Below are 25,171 nucleotides of genomic sequence, written 5' to 3'. Positions count from 1 at the left end.
GTGTGGTGAGTCTATAGGTCTCTGTGTGGTGAGTCTTTCGGGCTGTGTGGTGGTGAGCCTATGGGTACCTGTGTGGTGGTGAGTCTGTGGGTCTCTGTGTGGTGAGTCTATGGGTCTGAGTGGTGAGTCTGTGGGTCTCTGTGGTGAGTCTGTGGGTCTCTGTGTGGTGAGTCTATAGGTCTCTGTATGGTAAGTATATGGGTCTCTGTGGTGAGTCTATAGGTCTCTGTGTGGTGAGTCTATGGGTCTGTGTGGTGGTGAGTCTATGGGTACCTGTGTGGTGAGTCTATGGGTCTGCGTGGTGAGTCTATCGGTCTCTGTGTGGTGAGTCTGTGGGTCTCTGTGTGGTGGTGAGTCTATGGGTCTTTGTGCGGTGAGTCTGTGGGTCTGTGTGGTGAGTCTGTGGGTCTCTGTATGGTGAGTCTGTGGGTCTCTGTGTGGTGGTGAGTCTATGGGTCTTTGTGTGGTGAGTCTGTGGGTCTGTGTGGTGAGTCTATGGGTCTCTGTAGTGAATCTATGGGTCTCTGTGGTGGCGAGTCTGTGTGTCTCTGTGGTGAGTCGATGGGTATTTGTGTGGTGAGTCTGTGTGGTGGCGAGTCTGTGGGTCTGTGGTGAGTCTATGGGTCTCTGTGTAGTGAGTCTGTGGTTCTCTGTGTGGTGAGTCTATGGGTCCCTGTGTGGTGAGTCTATGGGTCTGCGTGGTGAGTCTATGGGTCTCTGTGGTGAGTCTGTGGGTCTCTGTGTGGTGAGTCTATTGGTCTCTGTGTGGTGAGTATATGGGTCTCTGTGGTGAGTCTATAGGTATATGCGTGGTGAGTCTATGGGTCTCTGTGGTGAGTCTGTGGGTCTCTGTGTGGTGAGTATATGGGTCTCTGTGGAGAGCCTATGGGTCCCTGTGTGGTGAGTCTATGGGTCTGTGTGCTGGTGAGTCTGTGGGTCTGTGTGGTGGTGAGTCTATGGGTCTCTGTGTGGTGAGTCTATGGGTCCCTGTGTGGTGAGTCTATGGGTCTGCGTGGTGAGTCTGTGGGTCTCTGTGTGGTGAGTCTATAGGTCTCTGTGTGGTGAGTATATGGGTCTCTGTGGTGAGTCTATGGGTCTGTGTGGTGGTGAGCCTATGGGTACCTGTGTGGTGAGTCTGTGGGTCTCTGCGTGGTGAGTCTATGGGTCTGAGTGGTGAGTCTGTGGGTCTCTGTGGTGAGTCTGTGGGTCTCTGTGTGGAGAGTCTATAGGTCTATGTATGGTGAGTATATGGGTCTCTGTGGTGAGTCTATAGGTCTCTGTGTGGTGAGTCTATGGGTCTGTGTGGTGGTGAGTCTATGGGTACCTGTGTGGTGAGTCTATGGGTCTGCGTGGTGAGTCTGTGGGTCTCTGTATGGTGAGTCTGTGGGTCTCTGTGTGGTGATGAGTCTATGGGTCTTTGTGCGGTGAGTCTGTGGGTCTGTGTGGTGAGTCTATTGGTCTCTGTAGTGAATCTATGGGTCTCTGTGGTGGCGAGTCTGTGGGTCTCTGTGGTGAGTCGATGGGTCTTTGTGTGGTGAGTCTGTGTGGTGGTGAGTCTATGGGTCTCTGTGTAGTGAGTCTGTGGTTTTCTGTGTGGTGAGTCTATGGGTCCCTGTGTGGTGAGTCTATGGGTCTGCGTGGTGAGTCTATGGGTCTCTGTGTGGTGAGTCTGTGGATCTTTATGTGGTGAGTCTCTAGGTCTCTGTGTGGTGAGTCTGTGGGTCTGTGTGGTGAGTCTGTGGGTCTCTGTATGGTGAGTCTGTGGGTCTCTGTGTGGTGGTGAGTCTATGGGTCTTTGTGTGGTGAGTCTGTGGGTCTGTGTGGTGAGTCTATGGGTCTCTGTAGTGAATCTATGGGTCTCTGTGGTGGCGAGTCTGTGGGTCTCTGTGGTGAGTCGATGGGTATTTGTGTGGTGAGTCTGTGTGGTGGCGAGTCTGTGGGTCTGTGGTGAGTCTATGGGTCTCTGTGTAGTGAGTCTGTGGTTCTCTGTGTGGTGAGTCTATGGGTCCCTGTGTGGTGAGTCTATGGGTCTGCGTGGTGAGTCTATGGGTCTCTGTGGTGAGTCTGTGGGTCTCTGTGTGGTGAGTCTATTGGTCTCTGTGTGGTGAGTATATGGGTCTCTGTGGTGAGTCTATAGGTATATGCGTGGTGAGTCTATGGGTCTCTGTGGTGAGTCTGTGGGTCTCTGTGTGGTGAGTATATGGGTCTCTGTGGAGAGCCTATGGGTCCCTGTGTGGTGAGTCTATGGGTCTGTGTGCTGGTGAGTCTGTGGGTCTCTGTGTGGTGAGTCTATGGGTCTCTGTGTGGTGAATCTGTGGGTCTCTGTGTGGTGGTGAGTCTGTGGGACTCTGTGGTGAGTCTGTGGGTCTCTGTGTGGTGAGTCTATGGGTCTGTGTAGTGGTGAGTCTGTGGTCTTTTGGTGGTGAGTCTATGGGTCCCTGTGTGGTGGTGAGTCTGTGGGTCTCTGTGTGGTGAGTATATGGGTCTCTGTGTTGAGCCTATGGGTCTGCGTGGTAAGTCTATGGGTCTCTGTGTGGTGAGTCTATAGGTCTCTGTGTGGTGAGTATATGGGTCTCTGTGTTGAGTCTATAGGTCTCTGTGTGGTGAGTCTATGGGTCTGTGTGGTGGTGAGTCTATGGGTCTCTGTGTGGTGAGTCTATGGGTCCCTGTGTGGTGAGTCTATGGGTCTGCGTGGTGAGTCTGTGGGTCTCTGTGTGGTGAGTCTATAGGTCTCTGTGTGGTGAGTATATGGGTCTCTGTGGTGAGTCTATGGGTCTGTGTGGTGGTGAGCCTATGGGTACCTGTGTGGTGGTGAGTCTGTGGGTCTCTGCGTGGTGAGTCTATGGGTCTGAGTGGTGAGTCTGTGGGTCTCTGTGGTGAGTCTGTGGGTCTCTGTGTGGAGAGTCTATAGGTCTATGTATGGTGAGTATATGGGTCTCTGTGGTGAGTCTATAGGTCTCTGTGTGGTGAGTCTATGGGTCTGTGTGGTGGTGAGTCTATGGGTACCTGTGTGGTGAGTCTATGGGTCTGCGTGGTGAGTCTGTGGGTCTCTGTATGGTGAGTCTGTGGGTCTCTGTGTGGTGATGAGTCTATGGGTCTTTGTGCGGTGAGTCTGTGGGTCTGTGTGGTGAGTCTATTGGTCTCTGTAGTGAATCTATGGGTCTCTGTGGTGGCGAGTCTGTGGGTCTCTGTGGTGAGTCGATGGGTCTTTGTGTGGTGAGTCTGTGCGGTGGTGAGTCTATGGGTCTCTGTGTAGTGAGTCTGTGGTTTTCTGTGTGGTGAGTCTATGGGTCCCTGTGTGGTGAGTCTATGGGTCTGCGTGGTGAGTCTATGGGTCTCTGTGTGGTGAGTCTGTGGATCTTTATGTGGTGAGTCTCTAGGTCTCTGTGTGGTGAGTCTGTGGGTCTCTGTGTGGTGAGTCGATGGGTCTGTGTGGTGGTGAGTCTGTGGGTCCCTGTGTGGTGAGTCTATGGGTCCCTGTGTGGTGAGTCTGTGGGTCTCTGTGTGGTGAGTCTATGGGTCTCTGTGTGGTGAGTCTATGGGTCTCTGTGTGGTGGTGAGACTATGGTTCTCTGAGTGGTGAGTGTGGGTCTCTGTGGTGAGTCTGTGGGTTTCTGCGTGGTGAGTATATGGGTCTCTGTGGTGAATCTATAGGTATCTGTGTGGTGAGTCTATGGGTCTCTGTGGTGAGTCTGTGGGTTTCTGTGTGGTGAGTATATGGGTCTCTGTGGTGAGCCTATGGGTGCCTTTGTGGTGAGTCTAACGGTCTGTGTGGTGGTGAGTCTCTGGGTCTCTGCGTGGTGAGTCTATGGGTCTCTGTGTGATGAATCTGTGGGTCTCTGTGTGGTGTTGAGTCTGTGGGTCTCTGTGGTGAGTCTGTGGGTCTCTGTGTGGTGAGTCTATAGGTCTCTGTGTGGTGAGTCTTTCGGGCTGTGTGGTGGTGAGCCTATGGGTACCTGTGTGGTGGTGAGTCTGTGGGTCTCTGTGTGGTGAGTCTATGGGTCTGAGTGGTGAGTCTGTGGGTCTCTGTGGTGAGTCTGTGGGTCTCTGTGTGGTGAGTCTATAGGTCTCTGTATGGTAAGTATATGGGTCTCTGTGGTGAGTCTATAGGTCTCTGTGTGGTGAGTCTATGGGTCTGTGTGGTGGTGAGTCTATGGGTACCTGTGTGGTGAGTCTATGGGTCTGCGTGGTGAGTCTATCGGTCTCTGTGTGGTGAGTCTGTGGGTCTCTGTGTGGTGGTGAGTCTATGGGTCTTTGTGCGGTGAGTCTGTGGGTCTGTGTGGTGAGTCTGTGGGTCTCTGTATGGTGAGTCTGTGGGTCTCTGTGTGGTGGTGAGTCTATGGGTCTTTGTGTGGTGAGTCTGTGGGTCTGTGTGGTGAGTCTATGGGTCTCTGTAGTGAATCTATGGGTCTCTGTGGTGGCGAGTCTGTGTGTCTCTGTGGTGAGTCGATGGGTATTTGTGTGGTGAGTCTGTGTGGTGGCGAGTCTGTGGGTCTGTGGTGAGTCTATGGGTCTCTGTGTAGTGAGTCTGTGGTTCTCTGTGTGGTGAGTCTATGGGTCCCTGTGTGGTGAGTCTATGGGTCTGCGTGGTGAGTCTATGGGTCTCTGTGGTGAGTCTGTGGGTCTCTGTGTGGTGAGTCTATTGGTCTCTGTGTGGTGAGTATATGGGTCTCTGTGGTGAGTCTATAGGTATATGCGTGGTGAGTCTATGGGTCTCTGTGGTGAGTCTGTGGGTCTCTGTGTGGTGAGTATATGGGTCTCTGTGGAGAGCCTATGGGTCCCTGTGTGGTGAGTCTATGGGTCTGTGTGCTGGTGAGTCTGTGGGTCTGTGTGGTGGTGAGTCTATGGGTCTCTGTGTGGTGAGTCTATGGGTCTGCGTGGTGAGTCTGTGGGTCTCTGTGTGGTGAGTCTATAGGTCTCTGTGTGGTGAGTATATGGGTCTCTGTGGTGAGTCTATGGGTCTGTGTGGTGGTGAGCCTATGGGTACCTGTGTGGTGGTGAGTCTGTGGGTCTCTGCGTGGTGAGTCTATGGGTCTGAGTGGTGAGTCTGTGGGTCTCTGTGGTGAGTCTGTGGGTCTCTGTGTGGAGAGTCTATAGGTCTATGTATGGTGAGTATATGGGTCTCTGTGGTGAGTCTATAGGTCTCTGTGTGGTGAGTCTATGGGTCTGTGTGGTGGTGAGTCTATGGGTACCTGTGTGGTGAGTCTATGGGTCTGCGTGGTGAGTCTGTGGGTCTCTGTATGGTGAGTCTGTGGGTCTCTGTGTGGTGATGAGTCTATGGGTCTTTGTGCGGTGAGTCTGTGGGTCTGTGTGGTGAGTCTATTGGTCTCTGTAGTGAATCTATGGGTCTCTGTGGTGGCGAGTCTGTGGGTCTCTGTGGTGAGTCGATGGGTCTTTGTGTGGTGAGTCTGTGTGGTGGTGAGTCTATGGGTCTCTGTGTAGTGAGTCTGTGGTTTTCTGTGTGGTGAGTCTATGGGTCCCTGTGTGGTGAGTCTATGGGTCTGCGTGGTGAGTCTATGGGTCTCTGTGTGGTGAGTCTGTGGATCTTTATGTGGTGAGTCTCTAGGTCTCTGTGTGGTGAGTCTGTGGGTCTGTGTGGTGAGTCTCTGGGTCTCTGTATGGTGAGTCTATGGGTCTTTGTGTGGTGAGTCTGTGGGTCTGTGTGGTGAGTCTATGGGTCTCTGTAGTGAATCTATGGGTCTCTGTGGTGGCGAGTCTGTGGGTCTCTGTGGTGAGTCGATGGGTATTTGTGTGGTGAGTCTGTGTGGTGGCGAGTCTGTGGGTCTGTGGTGAGTCTATGGGTCTCTGTGTAGTGAGTCTGTGGTTCTCTGTGTGGTGAGTCTATGGGTCCCTTTGTGGTGAGTCTATGGGTCTGCGTAGTGAGTCTATGGGTCTCTGTGGTGAGTCTGTGGGTCTCTGTGTGGTGAGTATATGGGTCTCTGTGGTGAGTCTATAGGTATATGCGTGGTGAGTCTATGGGTCTCTGTGGTGAGTCTGTGGGTCTCTGTGTGGTGAGTATATCGGTCTCTGTGGAGAGCCTATGGGTCCCTGTGTGGTGAGTCTATGGGTCTGTGTGCTGGTGAGTCTGTGGGTCTCTGTGTGGTGAGTCTATGGGTCTCTGTGTGGTGAATCTGTGGGTCTCTGTGTGGTGGTGAGTCTGTGGGTCTCTGTGTGGTGAGTCTATGGGTCTGTGTGGTGGTGAGTCTGTGGTCTTTTGGTGGTGAGTCTATGGGTCCCTGTGTGGTGGTGAGTCTGTGGGTCTCTGTGTGGTGAGTATATGGGTCTCTGTGTTGAGCCTATGGGTCTGCGTGGTAAGTCTATGGGTCTCTGTGTGGTGAGTCTATAGGTCTCTGTGTGGTGAGTATATGGGTCTCTGTGTTGAGTCTATAGGTCTCTGTGTGGTGAGTCTATGGGTCTGTGTGGTGGTGAGTCTATGGGTCTCTGTGTGGTGAGTCTATGGGTCCCTGTGTGGTGAGTCTATGGGTCTGCGTGGTGAGTCTGTGGGTCTCTGTGTGGTGAGTCTATAGGTCTCTGTGTGGTGAGTATATGGGTCTCTGTGGTGAGTCTATGGGTCTGTGTGGTGGTGAGCCTATGGGTACCTGTGTGGTGGTGAGTCTGTGGGTCTCTGCGTGGTGAGTCTATGGGTCTGAGTGGGGAGTCTGTGGGTCTCTGTGTGGAGAGTCTATAGGTCTCTGTATGGTGAGTATATGGGTCTCTGTGGTGAGTCTATAGGTCTCTGTGTGGTGAGTCTATGGGTCTGTGTGGTGGTGAGTCTATGGGTACCTGTGTGGTGAGTCTATGGGTCTGCGTGGTGAGTCTGTGGGTCTCTGTATGGTGAGTCTGTGGGTCTCTGTGTGGTGATGAGTCTATGGGTCTTTGTGCGGTGAGTCTGTGGGTCTGTGTGGTGAGTCTATTGGTCTCTGTAGTGAATCTATGGGTCTCTGTGGTGGCGAGTCTGTGGGTCTCTGTGGTGAGTCGATGGGTCTTTGTGTGGTGAGTCTGTGTGGTGGTGAGTCTATGGGTCTCTGTGTAGTGAGTCTGTTGTTTTCTGTGTGGTGAGTCTATGGGTCCCTGTGTGGTGAGTCTATGGGTCTCTGTGTGGTGAGTCTGTGGGTCTGTGTGGTGAGTCTCTGTGTGGTGAGTATATGGGTCTCTGTAGTGAGTCTATAGGTATATGTGTGGTGAGTCTATGGGTCTCTGTGGTGAGTCTGTGGGTCTCTGTGTGGTGAGTATATGGGTCTCTGTGGTGAGCCTATGGGTCCCTGTGTGGTGAGTCTGTGGGTCTCTGTGTGGTGGTGAGTCTGTGGGTCTCTGTGTGGTGAGTATATGGGTCTGTGTGGTGGTGAGTCTGTGGGTCCTTGTGTGGTGAGTCTATGGGCCTCTGTGTGATGAATCTGTGGGTCTCTGTGTGGTGGTGAGTCTGTGGGTCTCTGTGTGGTGAGTATATGGGTATCTGTGTTGAGTCTATAGGTCTCTCTGTGGTGAGTCTATGGGTCTCTGTGTGGTGAATCTGTGGGTCTCTGTGTGGTGGTGAGTCTATGGGTCCCTGTGTGGCGAGTCTGTATGGTGGTGAGTATATGGGTCTGTGTTGAGTCTATAGGTCTCTGTGTGGTGAGTCTATGGGTCTGCGTGGTGAGTCTGTGGGTCTCTGTGTGGTGGTGAGTCTATGGGTCCCTGTGTGGTGAGTCTGTATGGTGGTGAGTCTGTGGGTCTGTGTGGTGAGTCTATGGGTCCCTGTGTGGTGAGTCTGTATGGTGGTGAGTCTGTGTGGTGAATCTATGGGTCTCTGTGTGGTGAGTCTATGGGTCTGCGTGGTGAGTCTGTGGGTCTCTTTGTGGTGGTGAGTCTATGGGTCTCTGTGTGATGATGAGTCTATGGGTCTCTGTGTGGTGGTGAGTCTATGGGTCTCTGTGTGGTGGTGAGTCTATAGGTCTCTGTGTGGTGAGTATATGGGTCTCTGTGGTGAGTCTATGGGTCTCTGTGTGGTGGTGAGTCTGAGTCTCTGTGTGGTGGTGAGTCTATGGGTCTCTGCGTGATGAGTCTATGGCTGTGTGTGGCCGTGAGTCTGAGTCACACACGCACACCTTCATATAAATTGGCAATTTTAATTTAAAAAAACAGCGCAACCCAAACAACCACCACCACTTTAAGATACAATTCCTTTCAAACATTTACGTCGTAAATTCTTACACAGGCTGTACATACGCACGTACACACACACACACATCTGCACACACGGGCAGACACAACCACCACCATTCGCTACTAAGTAGCGGAGACATCACGACGAAGCTTGTGCCAGGCTAGGTGCACGCCAAGGCCAAGTGAAGTGTCGAACGCCCGCTGAGCGGTCACGGGACAGACCCAGCAGGTGCCACGGGTCGACTGAGATGACTGGCTGATGCACCGCCTGTGCCCCCCTACTGTGCCAACTTGCTGTGCTTTAGCCACCCGGCGCTCCGCTCGTTGTTGTGAGCGTCACTCCTCCGCCCTCCGTTGTTGTTGGAGGGCGACTGCCTCCAACTGCCCAGTAGCATCCTTCACGAGCCTCCTCCACAGAGGCCGATCTTGACACCGCTGGTATCGGTCATCGGCAAGTCCACTCAGCTCCACGTCCTCCTGTACCACATCACTCCATCTCTTCTCTAGCCCGTGCCGCGCCCGTTTAGCCCCCTCAATCCGGCCGAACAAAAGCTGTTTCGGCATGCGGTGTCTGGGCATGCGGGCTACATGACCCAGCCATCGCAGCCTTGCCTGCCGGAGGAACTCACCGATGGGACCTTGCCCAGATCTTTCAAGGATTTGTGAGCTCCTCACACAATCCAGTCTGGTTAAACCCAGGATGGATCGTAGACAGGCCAGCCTAAATGTTTCTAACCGGCGAAGATGTTCCATTAGGGGGGTCCACGTTTCGCAAGCGCAGAGAAGGGAGGGAATGACCGTGGCCGAGAAGACCTGAAGCTTCGTGCGGAGCGACAGACCAGGTAGCTTCCACACGGCGTTACGCAACCGATGAAAAGATATTGCCGCTCGACTGATTCCGAGTGAGACCTCTGCTGTTAAACAGGAGCCGGTCATGAGCACACTGCCCAGGTATGGGAAACTCTCCACTCTCTCCACAACTGCCCCATCACCGATTGGGAGTTGTGGGGGTGGAGTGTCCGATGGTACAAAATACCCAGGCAGGTGCTTGGTTTTGTGTGTCTACAAACACACACACAAACGCACGCACAAACACAACAACCGCCATTCGCCACCGACGTCACCACGACGCTTGTGCCAGGCTATGTGCACCCTGAGGCCACGTGAAGTGTCGAACGCCCGCTGGCAGGAGGTCACGGGGCAGACCCAGGTGCCACGGGTCGACTGACTGAGATGACTGGCTGATGCACCACCTGTGCCCCCTACTGTGCCAACCTGCTGTGCTGTAGCCACCCGGCGCTCCGCTCGCTGTTGTGAGCGTCGCTCCTCCGCCCTCCGTTGTTGTTGGAGGGCGACTGCCTCCAACTGCCCAGTAGCATCCTTCACGAGCCTCCTCCACAGAGGCCGATCTTGACACCGCTGGTACCAGTCATCGGCAAGTCCACTCAGCTCCACGTCCTCCTGTACCACATCACTCCATCTCTTCTCTAGCCCGTGCCGCGCCCGCTTAGCCCCCTCAATCCGGCCGAACAAATGTAGACACACACGCACACACACACACATACACACACACGCACACGCAGTTTCTCATTCGAGGCAGAGTCAACCTCAGTGTTTGGGGGGCAGCGGGGAGGGGGGGGGGCCCCAGGACCGGTTGATGGCCCCGAGCGGGAATCGAACTCTGGTGCCACCACTCGCCGGGTTCGCGGCGATGCGCGGCGCTAACCGCTGCACCACCACTCCACCACCACCTCAACCCCCGTCACAGCTGCTGCTAGTGGTGGTGGTGCTGTTGGTGGTGCTGTTGGTAGTGGTGTTGGTGGTGCTGGTGGTGTTGGTGGTGGTGCTGTTGGTGGTGGTGCTGGTGGTGGTGCTGCTGTTGGTGGTGCTGCTCCTGCTGGTGGTGCTGTTGGTAGTGGTGCTGCTGTTGGTGGTGCTCCTGTTGGTGGTGGTGCTGCTGTTGGTGGTGCTCCTGTTGGTGGTGCTGTTGGTAGTGCTGCTGCTGTTGGTGGTGGTGCTGCTGCTGGAACTGCTGGAGCTCCTTCTCCAGCTGCTGGTGGAGCTGAGCACTGGCCTGCCTCCTGCTGCTGCTGCTGGAGCCGATTGCTCATCTGGCTCCAGCTGCTGCTGGAGCTACTGGAGCTGCTGCTGCTGCTGGAGCTGCTGGAGCTGCTGCTGGTGCTGCTGGAGCTGCTGGTGGAGCTGAGCGCTGGCCTGCCTCCTGCTGCTGCTGCTGCTGGAGCCGATTGCTCATGTGGCTCCGGCTTCGCTCCCCCGCCCAGGAGCGCGACCTCTGGCGGGAGTGCCGCAGCTCGGCACGGAAGTCCTCGTGCAGCATGGGGACGTAGGCCTGGGGCTCGCACAGAGCCTGGGGGGGGGGGGGGGGAGGCACGGGGTTCCCATGGTTACGCTCACTCACTCACCACGTGCTCACTCACCACGTGCTCACTCACCACGTGCTCACTCACCACTCACCACGTGCTCACTCACCACTCACCACGTGCTCACTCACTCACCACGTGTTTACACTCACTCACCACTCGCTCGCCACGTCACTCACTCACTCACTACGTGCTCACTCACCACGTGCTCACTCACCACTCACTACGTGCTCACTCACCACGTGCTCACTCACCACTCACCACGTGCTCACTCACCACTCACCACGTACTCACTCACTCACCACGTGTTTACACTCACTCACTCAGTGCTCACTCACTCACCACGTGCTCACACACTCACTCACCACGTGCTCACTCACTCACTCACCACGTGTTCACTCACTCACTCACCACGTGTTCACTCACTCACCACGTGCTCACTCACTCACTCACCACGTGTTCACTCACTCACCACGTGTTCACTCACTCACTCACCACGTGCTCACTCACTCACCACGTGTTTACACTCACTCACTCACCACGTGCTCACCCACCACTCACTCACCACGTACTCACTCACTCACCACGTGCTCACACACTCACTCACCACGTGCTCACTCACTCACTCACCACGTGTTCACTCACTCACCACGTGTTCACTCACTCACTCACCACGTGTTCACTCACTCACTCACCACGTGTTCACTCACTCACTCACCACGTGCTCACCCACCACTCACTCACCACGTGCTCACCCACCACTCACTCACCACGTGCTCACTCACTCACCCCGTGCTCACTCACTCACCACGCACTCATACGCCACCTGACTCACCACGTGCTCACTCACTCACCACGCACTCACTCATTCGTCACCTCACTCACCACGTGCTCACTCACTCACCACGTGTGTACACTCACTCACTCACCACGTGTGTACACTCACTCACACTCACTCACTCACCACGTGCTCACTCACTCACACTCACTCACTCACCACGTGCTCACTCATTCGCCACCTCACTCACCACGTGCTCACTCACTCACCACGTGCTCACACTCACTCACCACGTGCTCACTCACTCACACTCACTCACTCACCACGTGCTCACTCATTCGCCACCTCACTCACCACGTGCTCACTCACTCACCACGTGCTCACTCACTCACCACGTGCTCACACTCACTCACCACGTGCTCACTCACTCACCACGTGCTCACACTCACTCACCACGTGCTCACTCACTCACCACGTGCTCACACTCACTCACCACGTGCTCACACTCACTCACCACGTGCTCACTCACTCACCACGTGCTCACTCACTCACTCACCACGTGTTCACTCACTCACTCACCAGGTGTTCACTCACTCACTCACCAGGTGCTCACTCACTCACTCACCACGTGTTCACTCACTCACTCACCACGTGCTCACTCACTCACTCACCACGTGTTCACTCACTCACCAGGTGCTCACTCACTCACCACGTGCTCACTCACTCACCACGTGCTCAATCACTCACCACGTGCTCACACTCACTCACCACGTGCTCACTCACTCACCACGTGCTCACTCACTCACCACGTGTTCACTCACTCACCACGTGTTCACTCACTCACCACGTGCTCACTCACTCACCACGTGCTCACTCACTCACCACGTGTCACTCACTCACTCACCACGTGTTCACTCACTCACCACGTGCTCACTCACTCACCACGTGCTCACTCACTCACCACGTGCTCACTCACTCACCACGTGCTCACACTCACTCACCACGTGCTCACTCACTCACCACGTGCTCACTCACTCACCACGTGCTCACTCACCACGTGCTCACACTCACTCACCACGTGCTCACACTCACTCACCACGTACTCACACTCACTCACCACGTACTCACTCACTCACCACGTGCTCACACTCACTCACCACGTGCTCACTCACTCACTCACCACGTGTTCACTCACTCACTCACCAGGTGCTCACTCACTCACTCACCACGTGTTCACTCACTCACTCACCACGTGCTCACTCACTCACTCACCACGTGTTCACTCACTCACCAGGTGCTCACTCACTCACCACGTGCTCACTCACTCACCACGTGCTCACTCACTCACTCACCACGTGCTCACTCACTCACCACGTGCTCACACTCACTCACCACGTGCTCACTCACTCACCACGTGTTCACTCACTCACCACGTGCTCACTCACTCACCACGTGCTCACTCACTCACCACGTGTTCACTCACTCACTCACCACGTGTTCACTCACTCACCACGTGCTCACTCACTCACCACGTGCTCACACTCACTCACCACGTGCTCACTCACTCACCACGTACTCACTCACTCACCACGTGCTCACACTCACTCACCACGTGCTCACTCACTCGCCACGTGCTCACTCACTCGCTCACCACGTCACTCACTCACTCGCCACGTCACTCACTCGCCACGTCACTCACTCACTCGCCACGTCACTCACTCACTCGCCACGTCACTCACTCACTCGCCACGTCACTCACTCACTACGTCACTCACTCACTCACTCACCACGTGTTTACACTCACTCACCACGTCACTCACTCACTCACCACGTGCTCACTCACTCACTCACCACTCACTCACCACGTGCTCACTCACTCACTCACCACGTGCTCACTCACTCACTCACCACGCGCTCACTCACTCACCACGTGCTCACTCACTCACCACGTGTTCACTCACTCACCACGTGTTCACTCACTCACCACGTGCTCACTCACTCACTCACCACGTGCTCACTCACTCACCACGTGCTCACACACTCACTCACCACGTGCTCACTCACTCACTCACCACGCGCTCACTCACTCACCACGTGTTCACTCACTCACTCACCACGTGCTCACTCACTCACTCACCATCTCACCACCTCACTCACCACGTGTTCACTCACTCACTCACCACGTGTTCACTCACTCACTCACCACGTGCTCACTCACTCACTCGCTCACCATCTCGCCACCCGCTCGCTCACCCCGTGCCCGCCGCTCGCGGCCGTCCGCCCACCCTGCCCCTCTCAACCTCACCCCGCCGCTCACCCCACTGCTCACCCCGCCGCTCACCCCGCCGCTCGCCCCGCCGCTCACCCCGCCGCTCACCCCGCCGCTCACCCCGCCGCTCACCGTGTGCGTGGGGTAGAAGGCGCGGTAGCCCCCGTGCAGCACGTACAGCTCCGGGTAGTGCAGGCGTGGGTAGGGGTTCCCGTTCCGGTCAGACGACCTCACAAAGCGGCACCTAGCGGGACCGCACGTGCAGAGCTCACCACCACCACCACCACCGCCACCGCCGCTCACCGCCGCTCACCGCCGCTCACCACCGCTCACCACCGCTCACCACAACTGTTGCTCACCACCACCGCCGCTCACCACCAGAACTGACTTGCCCATCACCACGGCCACTGACCACTACCATCACAGCCGCTCACCACCCCCACCGCTCATCACCACCACCACCACTCATCACCACCACCACCACAACTGACTGTTGCTCACCACCGCCGCTCACCACCACCACCACCACGACTGTTGCTCACCACCACTGCCGCTGACCACTACCACCACCGCCGCTCACCATCCCCACCGCTCACCACCACCACCACCACAACTGACTGACTGTTGCTCACCACCACGGCCACTCACCACAACCACCACCACCACAACTGACTGTTGCTCACCACCACCACCACCACCACAACTGACTGTTGCTCACCACCACCACCACCACAACTGACTGTTGCTCACCACCACTGCCGCTGATGACCACCACCACCGCCCACCACCGCCACCGTGCTCACTATCGCCACCGCCGCTCACCACCGCTCACCACCGCTCACCACCACCGCCGCCGCTCACCACCACCACCACCCTTGTCCTGTGTGTGTGTGTCTCGGTCTCTGCGTCTCTCTCCCACCGCATGGCCCCGGCTCAGCCTCTGGCACTGATTGTCGTGCCCGGCACGGCCCCCACCCCCTTCCGCCCCCCCCACCAAGGCACTCGCCCGCCACGTGCAGGCAACGGCCGAGAGGGGGGGGGGTGGGTGCCAAGGGGGTCGCGTGTCCGGGCACTCGGCCCCCACGATCTGGCCGAGGTCCGTACCCCTGCGCCGCTCATCATCGCCGGGGCCACGGGAATCCCTCCCTCCCTCTCTCTCTCTCAGGGGGTTCACGGTGATCGTGTGGGAGACGCTGAGACCCTGGGGTCAGGGTTCAAGCCCTGGGTCTGGGTGTCTCTCTCTCTCAGGGGGTTCACAGTGGCCGTGTCAGAGACACTGAGACCCCTGGGGTCAGGGTTCAAGCCCTGGGGTCTGGGTGTCTCTCTCTCTCAGGGGGTTCAGTGGCCGTGTGGGAGACGCTGAGACCCCTGGGGTCAGGGTTCAAGCCCTGGGTCTGGGTGTCTCTCTCTCTCAGGGGGTTCACGATGGCCGTGTGGGAGACACTGAGACCCTGGGGTCAGGGTTCAAGCCCTGGGTCTGCGTGTCTCTCTCAGGGGGTTCACGATGGCCGTGTGGGAGACGCCGAGACCCTGGGGTCAGGGTTCAAGCCCTGGGTCTGGGTGTCTCTCTCTCTCTCTCAGGGGGTTCACAGTGGCCATGTGGGAGACACTGAGACCCTGGGGTCAGGGTTCAAGCCCTGGGTCTGGGTGTCTCTCTCCCTCTCTCAGGGGGTTCACGGTGACCGTGTGGGAGACGCTGAGACCCCTGGGTTCAGGGTTCAAGCCCTGGGTCTGGGTGTCTCTCTCTCTCTCTCAGGGGGTTCACAGTGGCCGTGTGGGAGACGCCGAGACCCTGGGGTCAGGGTTCAAGCCCTGGGTCTGGGTGTCTCTGTCTCTCTCAGGGGGTTCACGGTGGCCGTGTGGGAGACGCTGAGACCCTGGGGTCAGGGTTCAAGCCCTGGGTCTGGGTGTCTCTCTCTCTCTCTCAGGGGGTTCACGGTGGCCGTGTGGGAGACGCCGAGACCCTGGGGTCAGGGTTCAAGCCCTGGGTCTGGGTGTCTCTCTCTCGGGGTTCACGGTGGCCGTGTGGGAGACGCTGAGACCCTGGGGTCAGGGTTCAAGCCCTGGGTCTGGGTGTCTCTCTCCCTCTCTCAGGGGGTTCACAGTGGCCGTGTGGGAGACGCTGAGACCCTGGGGTCAGGGTTCAAGCCCTGGGTCTGGGTGTCTCTCTCTCTCAGGGGGTTCACAGTGGCCGTGTCAGAGACACTGAGACCCCTGGGGTCAGGGTTCAAGCCCTGGGTCTGGGTGTCTCTCTCTCTCTCAGGGGGTTCACGGTGGCCGTGTGGGAGACGCTGAGACCCCTTGGGTCAGGGTTCAAGCCCTGGGGTCTGGGTGTCTCTCTCTCTCAGGGGGTTCAGTGGCCGTGTGGGAGACGCTGAGACCCCTGGGGTCAGGGTTCAAGCCCTGGGTCTGGGTGTCTCTCTCTCTCTCTCAGGGGGTTCACAGTGGCCATGTGGGAGACACTGAGACCCTGGGGTCAGGGTTCAAGCCCTGGGTCTGGGTGTCTCTCTCCCTCTCTCAGGGGGTTCACAGTGGCCGTGTGGGAGACGCCGAGACCCTGGGGTCAGGGTTCAAGCCCTGGGTCTGGGTGTCTCTCTCTCTCAGGGGGTTCACAGTGGCCGTGTGGGAGACACCGAGACCCTGGGGTCAGGGTTCAAGCCCTGGGTCTGGGTGTCTCTCTCTCAGGGGGTTCACAGTGGCCGTGTCAGAGACACTGAGACCCCTGGGGTCAGGGTTCAAGCCCTGGGTCTGGGTGTCTCTCTCTCTGTCTCTCTCTCAGGGGGTTCACGGTGGCCGTGTGGGAGACGCTGAGACCCTGGGGTCAGGGTTCAAGCCCTGGGGTCTGGGTGTCTCTCTCTCAGGGGGTTCACAGTGGCCGTGTGGGAGACGCTGAGACCCCTGGGGTCAGGGTTCAAGCCCTGGGGTCTGGGTCTCTCTCTCTCAGGGGGTTCACAGTGGCCGTGTGGGAGACGCTGAGACCCCTGGGGTCAGGGTTCAAGCCCTGGGGTCTGGGTGTCTCTCTCTCTCTCTCAATCTCTCTCTCAGGGGGTTTCGCGGTGGCCGCGCCGGTGACACAGACAGCCCTGGACTGGACGAGTGGGTGAGCGGCCGAGCTGCCGTGCGGGCGACTCACATGCGGGGCCCCCTCTCGGAGGAGAACTCGCAGTGGAAGACGAGGACGACTCGCTTGCGGGGCTCCGAGGGGTGCAGTGGGCTCACGAGCAGCTGGCTCAGAGCATCGCCCTCCGTCACCACGTTCACCGCTCCCTACACGCACACACACGCAGATACACAAAGATACACACAGATACCACTCCCCCCCCCCCGCCGTATAGCCTGAACAGACTGTAGGGGCAAGTGCTGTTTAAACGGCACACGAGTGGGGGGTGGGTGGCCAGCGCCACGCCCGACCGCCTTTGTCTCCCCAGAGCTAGCGATGTTTACTACTACACACTGCACCAGGTGATCGTCTGAGGCCGAGTCGACCTAGGGGAGGGCCCGGGACCGGTTCAGATAATCGGCACCATGGTGGTGTTGGCCGTGAGCGGGAACCAAACTCGGGGGCGCCAGGTTCGTAGCGCTAACCACTGTAACCACCGCTCCCCACACACACTGATACACACTGACACACACACAGTGAGACACACACACACAGTGACACACACACACACAGTGAGACACACACACACACAGTGAGACACAGTGACACACACACAGTGAGACACAGTGACACACACACAGTGAGACACAGTGACACACACACAGTGAGACACACACACAGTGAGACACACACACAGTGAGACACACACACAGTGAGACACACACAGTGACACACACACACAGTGACACACACACACAGTGACACACACAACAACAACAGCAACCGCCATTCACCACTAAGTGGCGGTGACGTCACCACGACGCTTGTGCCAGGCTATGTGCACCCTGAGGCCACGTGAAGTGTTGAACGCCCGCTGGCAGGAGGTCAAGGGGCAGACCCAGGTGCCACGGGTCGACTGAGATGACTGGCTGATGCACCACCTGTGCCCCCTACTGTGGCAACCTGCTGTGCTTCAGCCACCCGGCGCTCCGCTCGTTGTTGTGAGCGTCGCTCCTCCGCCCTCCGTTGTTGTTGGAGGGCGACTACCTCCAACTGCCCAGTAGCGTCCTTCACGAGCCTCCTCCACAGAGGCCGATCTTGACACCGCTGGTACCAGTCATAGGCAAGTCCACTCAGCTCCACGTCCTCCTGTACCACATCACTCCATCTCTTCTCTAAGCCCGTGCCGCGCCCGCTTAGCCCCCTCGATCCGGCCGAACAAAAGCTGTTTCGGCATGCGGTGGCTGGGCATGCGGGCTACATGACCCAGCCAGGTAGACACACACAGACACACACAGACACAGGTAGACACACACAGACACACACACACAGGTAGACACACACACACAGGTAGACACACACAGACACACACAGGTAGACACACACAGACACACACAGACACAGGTAGACACACACAGACACACACAGGTAGACACACACAGAAACACACAGACACAGGTAGACACAGACACAGGTAGACACACACAGACACACACAGGTAGACACACACAGGTAGACACACACACAGACACACACACAGACACACACAGGTAGACACACACACAGGTAGACACACACACAGGTAGACACACACACAGACACACACACAGACACACACACAGACACACACAGACACACACCTTGATGTGGCCCCCATGGAACTCGTAGGGGTAGCGACAGTCGATGACGAGGAAGCGTTCAACGGCGTCGCTGAACTCCCCCGTCAGCAACAGGCTCAGCTGATGGCACACGCACAGGCACAGACACACACACACACACAGATAGACACACACACACACAATGACACAGACACACACACCACAAGCACAGATGCAAACAGACACAGGCACAGACAGATACACACACACAATGACACAGACAGATACACACACACAATGACACAGACAGATACACACACACAATGACACAGACAGACACACACACAATGACACAGGCACAGACACACACACAATGACACAGACAGACACACACACACAATGACACAGACAGACACACACCCAATGACACAGACAGACACACACCCAATGACACAGACAGACACACAATGACACAGACAGACACACACCACAGGCACAGACACACACAATGACACAAACAGACACACAATGACACAGACAGACACACACCCAATGACACAGACACACACACACAATGACACAGACAGACACACACCCAATGACACAGACAGACACACACCCAATGACACAGACAGACACACAATGACACAGACAGACACACACCACAGGCACAGACACACACAATGACACAAACAGACACACACAATGACACAGACAGACACACACACAATGACACAGACAGACACACACACAATGACACAGACAGACACACACACAATGACACAGACAGACACACACACAATGACACAGACAGACACACACACAATGACACAGACAGACACACACACAATGACACAGACAGACACACACACAATGACACAGACAGACACACACACAATGACACAGACAGACACACACACAATGACACAGACAGACACATACACAATGACACAGACAGACACACACACAATGACACAGACAGACACACACACACAATGACACAGACAGACACACACACAATGACACAGACAGACACACACACAATGACACAGACAGACACACACACAATGACACAGACAGATACACACACAATGACACAGACAGACACACACAATGACAGACAGACACGCACACAATGACACAGACAGACACGCACACAATGACACAGACAGACACACACACAATGACACAGACAGACACACACACAATGACACAGACAGACACACACACAATGACACAGACCCAAGCAAAGACACAGACGCACACACAAAGAAACACACGCCAAAACACACACACACAACGTGTGTTTTTATCTCTCGGTGTGGGGGCTGGGAGGGGGTGTGTGTCTGTGTGTGTGTGGGGTGTGTGTAGGGTGTGTGGTGTGTGTGTGGTGTGTCTGTGTGTGGGGTGTGTGTGGTGTGTATGGTGTGTGGGGTGTGTGGTGTGTGTGGTGTGTCTGTGTGTGTGTGGTGTGTCTGTGTTTGTGGTGTGTGATGTGTCTGGTGTGTCTGTGTGTGGTGTGTGTGGTGTGTATGGTGTGTCTGTGTGTGGTGTGTCTGTGTGTGGTGTGTCTCTGTGGTGTGTGTGTGTGGTGTGTGTGTGTGGGGTGTGTGTGGTGTGTGGTGTGTGGTGTGTCTGTTTGTGTGGTGTGTGGTGTGTCTGTGTGTGTGGTGTGTGTCTGTGTGTGTCTGTGTGTGTCTGTGTGTCTGTGTGTGGTGTGTCTGTGTGTGGTGTGTCTGTGTGTGTGGTGTGTATGGTGTGTCTGTGTGTGTGGTGTGTCTGTGTGTGTGGTGTGTCTGGTGTTTGTGGTGTGTGATGGTCACCGTGTCAGCCGAGACGTACTTGAGGCTCTCATCCTTTCCAGACACCAGGGGTAACACGTGTGGCTGTGCACAGAGAAACGCTGCTGATGAGACACTGAATGTCGAAACTGATCAATGCCTACGAATCATCCGGGCAGTTCACAAGAATTGGTTCAAGCAGGGAGGCCCGACTCCGTGTGCATTCACCGTTACAATGACGATGTACAGCTGCTGGCACTGGGAGAACTCCCTTAGGCTGTATCTATCTGTGTGTATATATCGCTGTGTGCGTGTCTGTATGCGCGTGTACTTTTGTGTCTCTATGTCGCTGTGTCTAATGACGGGGGAGTCAGCTGTGAGTGTGAGGGGACTAGTGGCCACGGGAGGTAATGACAGGGGGAGTCAGCTGTGAGTGTGAAGGGACTGGTGGCCACGGGAGGTAGTGACGGGGGAGTCAGTTGTGAGTGTGAAGGGACTGGTGGCCACGGGAGATAATGACAGGGGGAGTCAGCTGTGAGTGTGAGTGGACTGGTGGTCACGGGAGGTAATGACAGGGCGAGTCAGCTGTGAGTGTGAAGGGACTGGTGGCCACGAGAGGTAATGACGGGGGAGTCAGCTGTGAGTGTGAGTGGACTAGTGGCCACGGGAGATAATGACAGGGGGAGTCAGCTGTGAGTGTGAGTGGACTAGTGGCCACGGGAGGTAGTGACAGGGGAGTCAGTTGTGAGTGTGAGGGGACTGGTGGCCACAGGAGATAGTGACAGGGGAGTCAGTTGTGAGTGTGAGGGGACTAGTGGCCATGGGAGGTAATGACGGGGGAGTCAGCTGTGAGTGTGAGGGGACTAGTGGCCACGGGAGGTAATGACGGGGGAGTCAGCTGTGAGTGTGAGTGGACTGGTGGCCACGGGAGGTAATGACAGGGCGAGTCAGTTGTGAGTGTGAAGGGACTGGTAACCACGGGAGGTAATGACGGGGGAGTCAGTTGTGAGTGTGAGTGGACTGGTGGCCACGGGAGGTAATGACGGGGGAGTCAGCTGTGAGTGTGAAGGGACTGGTGGCCACGAGAGGTAATGACAGGGGGAGTCAGCTGTGAGCATGAAGGGACTGGTGGCCACGGGAGGTAATGACAGGGGGAGTCAGCTGTGAGTGTGAGTGGACTGGTGGCCACGGGAGATAATGACAGGGGGAGTCAGCTGTGAGTGTGAGTGGACTAGTGGCCACGGGAGATAATGACAGGGGGAGTCAGCTGTGAGTGTGAGTGGACTAGTGGCCACGGGAGGTAGTGACAGGGGAGTCAGTTGTGAGTGTGAGGGGACTGGTGGCCACGGGAGGTAATGACAGGGGAGTCAGTTGTGAGTGTGAGTGGACTAGTGGCCACGGGAGGTAATGACAGGGGGAGTCAGCCTGCAGTGTGAGTGGACTGGTGGCCACGGGAGGTAATGACAGGGGGAGTCAGCTGTGAGTGTGAGTGGACTAGTGGCCACGGGAGGTAATGACAGGGGGAGTCAGCTGTGAGTGTGAGGGGACTGGTGGCCACGGGAGATAATGACAGGGGGAGTCAGCTGTGAGTGTGAGTGGACTGGTGGCCACGGGAGGTAATGACAGGGGGAGTCAGCTGTGAGTGTGAGGGGACTAGTGGCCACGGGAGGTAATGACAGGGGGAGTCAGCTGTGAGTGTGAGTGGACTAGTGGCCACGGGAGGTAGTGACAGGGGGAGTCAGCTGTGAGTGTGAGTGGACTGGTGGCCATGGGAGGTAGTGACAGGGGGAGTCAGCTGTGAGTGTGAAGGGACTGGTGGCCACGGGAGGTAATGACAGGGGGAGTCAGCTGTGAGTGTGAGTGGACTAGTGGCCTCGGGAGGTAATGACAGGGGGAGTCAGCTGTGAGTGTGAGTGGACTAGTGGCCACGGGAGGTAATGACAGGGGAGTCAGCTGTGAGTGTGAGTGGACTGGTGGCCACGGGAGGTAATGACAGGGGAGTCAGCCGGCAGTGAGTGGACTGGTGGCCACGGGAGGTAATGACAGAGGAGTCAGCCTGCAGTGTGAGTGGACTAGTGGCCACGGGAGGTAATGACAGGTGGAGTCAGCCTGCAGTGTGAAGGGACTAGTGGCCACGGGAGGTAATGACAGGGGGAGTCAGCCGGCAGTGTGAGTGGACTGGTGGCCACGGGAGGTAATGACAGGGGGAGTCAGCCTGCAGTGTGAGTGGACTAGTGGCCACGGGAGGTAATGACAGGGGGAGTCAGTTGTGAGTGTGAGTGGACTAGTGGCCACGGGAGGTAATGACAGGCGAGTCAGCTGTGAGTGTGAAGGGACTGGTGGCCACGGGAGGTAATGACAGAGGAGTCAGCCTGCAGTGTGAGTGGACTAGTGGCCACGGGAGGTAATGACAGGTGGAGTCAGCCTGCAGTGTGAAGGGACTAGTGGCCACGGGAGGTAATGACAGGGCGAGTCAGCCTGCAGTGTGAGTGGACTGGTGGCCACGGGAGGTAATGACAGGTGAGTCAGCCTGCAGTGTGAATGGACTAGTGGCCACGGGAGGTAATGACAGGGGAGTCAGCCTACAGTGTGAGTGGACTGGTGACCACGGGAGGTAATGACAGGCGAGTCAGCTGTGAGTGTGAGTGGACTGGTGACCACGGGAGGTAATGACAGGCGAGTCAGCTGTGAGTGTGAATGGACTAGTGGCCACGGGAGGTAATGACAGGGGAGTCAGCCTACAGTGTGAGTGGACTGGTGACCACGGGAGGTAATGACAGGCGAGTCAGCTGTGAGTGTGAATGGACTAGTGGCCACGGGAGGTAATGACAGGGGAGTCAGCCTACAGTGTGAGTGGACTGGTGACCACGGGAGGTAATGACAGGCGAGTCAGTTGTGAGTGTGAAGGGACTGGTGGCCACGGGAGGTAATGACAGGCGAGTCAGCCTACAGTGTGAATGGACTAGTGGCCACGGGAGGTAATGACAGGGGAGTCAGCCTACAGTGTGAGTGGACTGGTGACCACGGGAGGTAATGACAGGCGAGTCAGCTGTGTGAAGGGACTGGTGGCCACGGGAATGCTCGAGTCGGGGAGCATGGGTCAGGCGACGGAAGAGGACGGTGGAGTCAGCCAGTGGAGCGAGCGTCTAGCGTCAGCGAGAATGATCAAGAAGGGGGCCGTGGCCTCGTGTTGATATGTAAGGGGGAGATGCGCGGGAGACTCGGGGCTGTTGCAGTGGGGGGCTCCGCCTGACTTGACGTCAAGTGCCAACGTGTCTTCAATAAAGTGCCATCTCAAGAGCAGTGTGTTAAGTCGTCATTACACATGTATCTGTGTGTGTCTGTGTGTCTATTTACCTGTGTGTATGTATCTGTGTCCATTTATCTGTGTGTGTGTATGTATCTGTGTGTATCTATGTATCTGTGTGTGTCTATGTAATGTCTGTGTATATATCTGTGTGTGTCTATTTACCTGTGTGTGTGTATATGTGTGTGTCTATGTATGTGTGTGTCTATTTACCTGTGTGTGTATATATCTGTGTGTGTCTATCTATGTGTGTGTCTATTTACCTGTGTGTGTATGTATCTGTGTGTGTGTCTATGTAATGTCTGTGCGTGTATATATCTACGTGTGTCTATGTATGTGTGTCTATTTACCTGTGTGCATGCATCTGTGTGTGTCTATTTACCTGTGTGTGTATATATATCTAAGTGTGTCTATTTACCTGTGTGTGTATGTATCTGCGTGTGTCTATGTAATGTCTGTGTGTGTATATATCTGTGTGTGTCTATGTATGTGTCTATTTACCTGTGTGTGTGTATATATCTATGTATGTCTTTATTTACCTGTGTGTATATATCTATGTGTGTCTATGTATGTGTCTATTTACCTGTGTGTGTGTATATATCTGTGTGTGTCTATGTATCTGTGTGTGTCTATTTACCTGTGTATGTATCTGTGTCTATGTAATGTCTGTGCGTGTATACATCTGTGTGTGTCTATGTATGTGTCTATTTACCTGTGTGTGTGTATGTATCTGTGTCTATGTAATGTCTGTGCGTGTATACATCTGTGTGTGTGTGTCTACGTACCTGTGTGTGGGAGTGTATCTATCCGCGTGCCCGTGCGTGTGTGGAGCGGTTAGCGCGCTGCTGCGCTACGAAACCTCGCGACCGGGGTTCAATATCCCGATCACGGCCAACGCCAGCAACGATTACTTGGACTGGTCTTGGGCCTCCCCAAGGTCGACTCGGCCTCAAATGAGTACCCGGCGCGGTGTGCAGTAGTAGTAAACATCGCTACCGGGGAGACAAAGGCGGCCTCGCGCAAAATTCTGGCCACCCACCCCCTCTCTGTGTGCACCACCGTACCCGGCCTTCAAAAGGCGCTGCTACTCGCTAACAGCACTTGCCCCAACAGTCTGCTCGGCCTATACGGGGGTGATCTTTGTCTTTGTGTGCGGGCACTCTCTCACAGACAATCACAGTGGCTCGGACCCACCCCCCTCCCCGTTTGCCGCAGGGTGCCGTGAGGCTCACCCTGGTGAAGTCCCCAATCAGAGAGCGGTCCGGGGAGACCTCCAGAAGCAGAGTGATGTCATCGCAGGCTGACATGGACTTCCTGCGTACACTCTGGCGGAGGGTGGGTGGGGAGGGTGGGTGGGGATGGTGGGTGGGGATGGTGGGTGGGGAGGGTGGGTGTAAGTGTACCACCGCAGTGCTCGATAAGAGACAAAGACCCCCCCAATGTAGCCTTAGCAGAGCTGTAGGGGCAAGTGCTGTTGGTAGCGAGAAGCTCACACACACACACTCACACACACTCACAATCAAACACTCGCACACACTCCCACTCAAACTTCGCACACTCAAAACACTCACACAGTACACACACAGAGGATACACACACACAGACAGAGTATACACACAGAGTATATATACATACACACACAGAGTATACACACACAGTACACATACAGAGTATACACACACAGTGTACACACACAGTACACACACAGAGTGTACACACTCACAGTACACACACAGAGTGTACACACACACAGTGTACACACTCACAGTACACACACACACACAGAGTGTACACACACACAGTGTACACACACAC

At 55.9% G+C, this 25,171-nt stretch overlaps 1 protein-coding gene across 1 annotated transcript in view; it reads right to left on the bottom strand.

Moving 5' to 3' along the window:
* Positions 1-8,091: 8,091 nt before the first annotated feature.
* LOC116937850 (M-phase inducer phosphatase 2-like) overlaps positions 8,092-25,171 on the bottom strand; it is a 42,235-nt gene continuing 25,155 nt past the window's right edge. The window contains exons 8-13 of the mRNA XM_076058989.1: positions 24,589-24,681; positions 20,092-20,154; positions 18,311-18,409; positions 16,704-16,837; positions 13,703-13,814; positions 8,092-10,510 (exon numbers count right to left, since the gene is read on the bottom strand). Coding sequence (XP_075915104.1) covers positions 10,250-10,510; positions 13,703-13,814; positions 16,704-16,837; positions 18,311-18,409; positions 20,092-20,154; positions 24,589-24,681 — 762 coding nt within the window. The 3' untranslated portion in view covers positions 8,092-10,249. The remainder of the gene's footprint in view (positions 10,511-13,702; positions 13,815-16,703; positions 16,838-18,310; positions 18,410-20,091; positions 20,155-24,588; positions 24,682-25,171) is intronic.

This window comes from Petromyzon marinus, assembly GCF_048934315.1.
Source record: "Petromyzon marinus isolate PM22_M1 ecotype Great Lakes invasive population chromosome 83 unlocalized genomic scaffold, UKy_Petmar_22M1.pri1.0 chr83_unloc.3, whole genome shotgun sequence".
Classification (NCBI taxonomy): Eukaryota; Metazoa; Chordata; class Hyperoartia; order Petromyzontiformes; family Petromyzontidae; genus Petromyzon; species Petromyzon marinus.
This window is presented reverse-complemented; position numbering and strand designations above follow the sequence as displayed.